Source organism: Erythranthe guttata, chromosome 14 (genome assembly GCF_056151865.1).
Source record: "Erythranthe guttata isolate IM_541 chromosome 14, IM_541, whole genome shotgun sequence".
NCBI lineage: Eukaryota > Viridiplantae > Streptophyta > Magnoliopsida > Lamiales > Phrymaceae > Erythranthe > Erythranthe guttata.
The window spans coordinates 11,464,986-11,467,158 of NC_142546.1; the positions used below are offsets into that span (position 1 = coordinate 11,464,986).

The window sequence follows — 2,173 nt, forward strand, 5'->3', positions numbered from 1 at the left end:
TTAATTTAATTTAATTTGTCGATTATTTTAAAGATTGGTCTTAGGTTTACAACTTCCAAATTGTAGATGGGTTGTTGGCCTGATTCTGAAGACCAAACAACCTTCAACTTGCCACCCTGTTATTCTCACTTTTTTGTTTCGATACACTCTTCAATTATATTGACAAATATAAAACAAATTTATATTTAAAATATCTCGAATATATATAAAATACAGAAATCAATTACGCTAACAGTTTTTTTGAAATAGTATTATATTCCCCATCATCTTTCTCATTTGATTCATTTATGCTTTAATTATACATTGTGAATTATTTGAAATGCAATTTTGCCTATGTTCCTGTAAGTTTTCACTCGAATGCTCAACTACATATCAAACACGTAAAAAGAAAACATTTAATTAAAATGAATAAAACTGCATGTTCATGAATCATGATGAAAGGTATATATACCCAATGAAATTCAAAAAACTAAACATTAAAATACTCAGTGTGTTCCATTTTTACAATTAATTAGAATCATCTAAAAAAATCAATTAATTATGAATTTTTGAAATCTTACTTTCGGTTGTTTATAGAAACGAAATCAAGTGTTTTATTTTACCAATAAAAAAAAGAAGCAGCTATGGGTGGCAATATGGTAAATCTGGAGAATAGCAGCCCCAATAAGTTAACTCCACAACTACTTAAAGTGGCAGCCTGCCCGCCCGATTTCCATTGTCAATTAAACAAAACAAAACAATTAGACTCAATTGGAACTTTCTCTGAAAGACTTTCAGAAACAAAAAACAATTGACGACGCGGCAAAACAATGGCGAAGTATTACGCGGTTCTCCACCTCCTCCTCATAGCGGCCGCGCTAGTTCTCACAACCGTAAATGCCGGCAAAGACTACAGCTGGACGACACCGATGACTAAACCGGCAACCTGTGAGGGATCAATAGCGGAGTGCACGATGGCCAATGGTGGAGAGTTCTATATGGATTCAGAAATCAACCGGCGCATATTAGCAACAACAGATTACATCAGCTACGGTGCACTGCAGGCAAACACCGTTCCATGCTCCAGGCGCGGCGCATCTTACTACAACTGTCAGCCAGGTGCCGAGGCTAATCCCTACACTCGCTCATGCAGCGCCGCCACACAGTGCCGGAGTTAATTTTCTATTTTTTTTTCTTTTTCTGTCAATTCTTGTTTATTTATCGTCTGGTACGGTGTTTCTTTCTTAGGTATAAATACATATATGCGTGCAGTAAGAGTTGTATGTCTTGCTTGTTTGAATAAGTACTGGTTTTTCGATTTTGTTCATAATAGTACTCTCAACAATAGAGTGCAAATTAAATAAAAGATTCGCTTGTATATATGTTACTAATAACATTTGTATTCGTTCACATTTGTGTCCAACAAAAGGCACACAAACACATTTATGTTAGTGGTTAATTGAGATTAACATTTTAATTGCATTTTATAGAACCAAGAATATATTACCACATAACCACCAGTATGCCTCAAATGTTATTTTGACCATTTTCCCTTCGTTAGTGTGCATCCAGTGAATTAATGTAATATTGGTAACCCGAATAAAAATAGGTTGCTATTCGAAATATTAGTTCCACTAAGAGCATGTTTAATTTAGCTAAGTTTATAAGCTTCTAAAAATATCTTATAAGATGTTTAAGAACTTATAAGTAGAAGACCAACTAAAAAGTCCATCTAAACTTTAGTACTAATAACCCTAAATTAAATCATATGTGTAACTACTAATGAGTACGCTTTTTCTTTCTCAAAATTTCGAGGACACCTATTAAAAATTGAATTTTTAGGAGAGATTATTTTGGTTTATTGTATTGGGCACCACTATGTTTTAATCTATGGGGCTTAGGATATAGGTCCCTAGTGACAAAACTTATTAGAACTAAATGAAAAGTTCAACGAAACATTTGCTTCATATCCTTTGTCAAATTCATTCCAAAAATGCTCCTCCACTCATAAATTCGAAATACGCATTAAGTAATAACCAAACTGTATTTATTATATTATTTATTATGCTTTTAATATTTCAAATTTCCATATGAACATTTTTTTTTACAGAATATCCGTTTATCTTCCTTTTTTTCTTTCTTCATTTTATCATTTTATACATTATTATAAAAACTTCTGTGTTTCTTTTCCTTT

The 2,173-nt window shown here is 32.5% G+C and overlaps 1 protein-coding gene across 1 annotated transcript; it reads left to right on the forward strand.

The window, feature by feature from the left end:
- Positions 1 to 735: 735 nt before the first annotated feature.
- On the forward strand, positions 736 to 1,357 carry LOC105952493 (rapid alkalinization factor). Its single transcript, XM_012976055.2, has one exon. It carries the CDS (start codon positions 810 to 812, stop codon positions 1,155 to 1,157), a length of 348 nt encoding a protein of 115 aa, XP_012831509.2. The 5' UTR covers positions 736 to 809; the 3' UTR covers positions 1,158 to 1,357.
- The last annotated feature ends 816 nt before the right edge of the window (positions 1,358 to 2,173 follow it).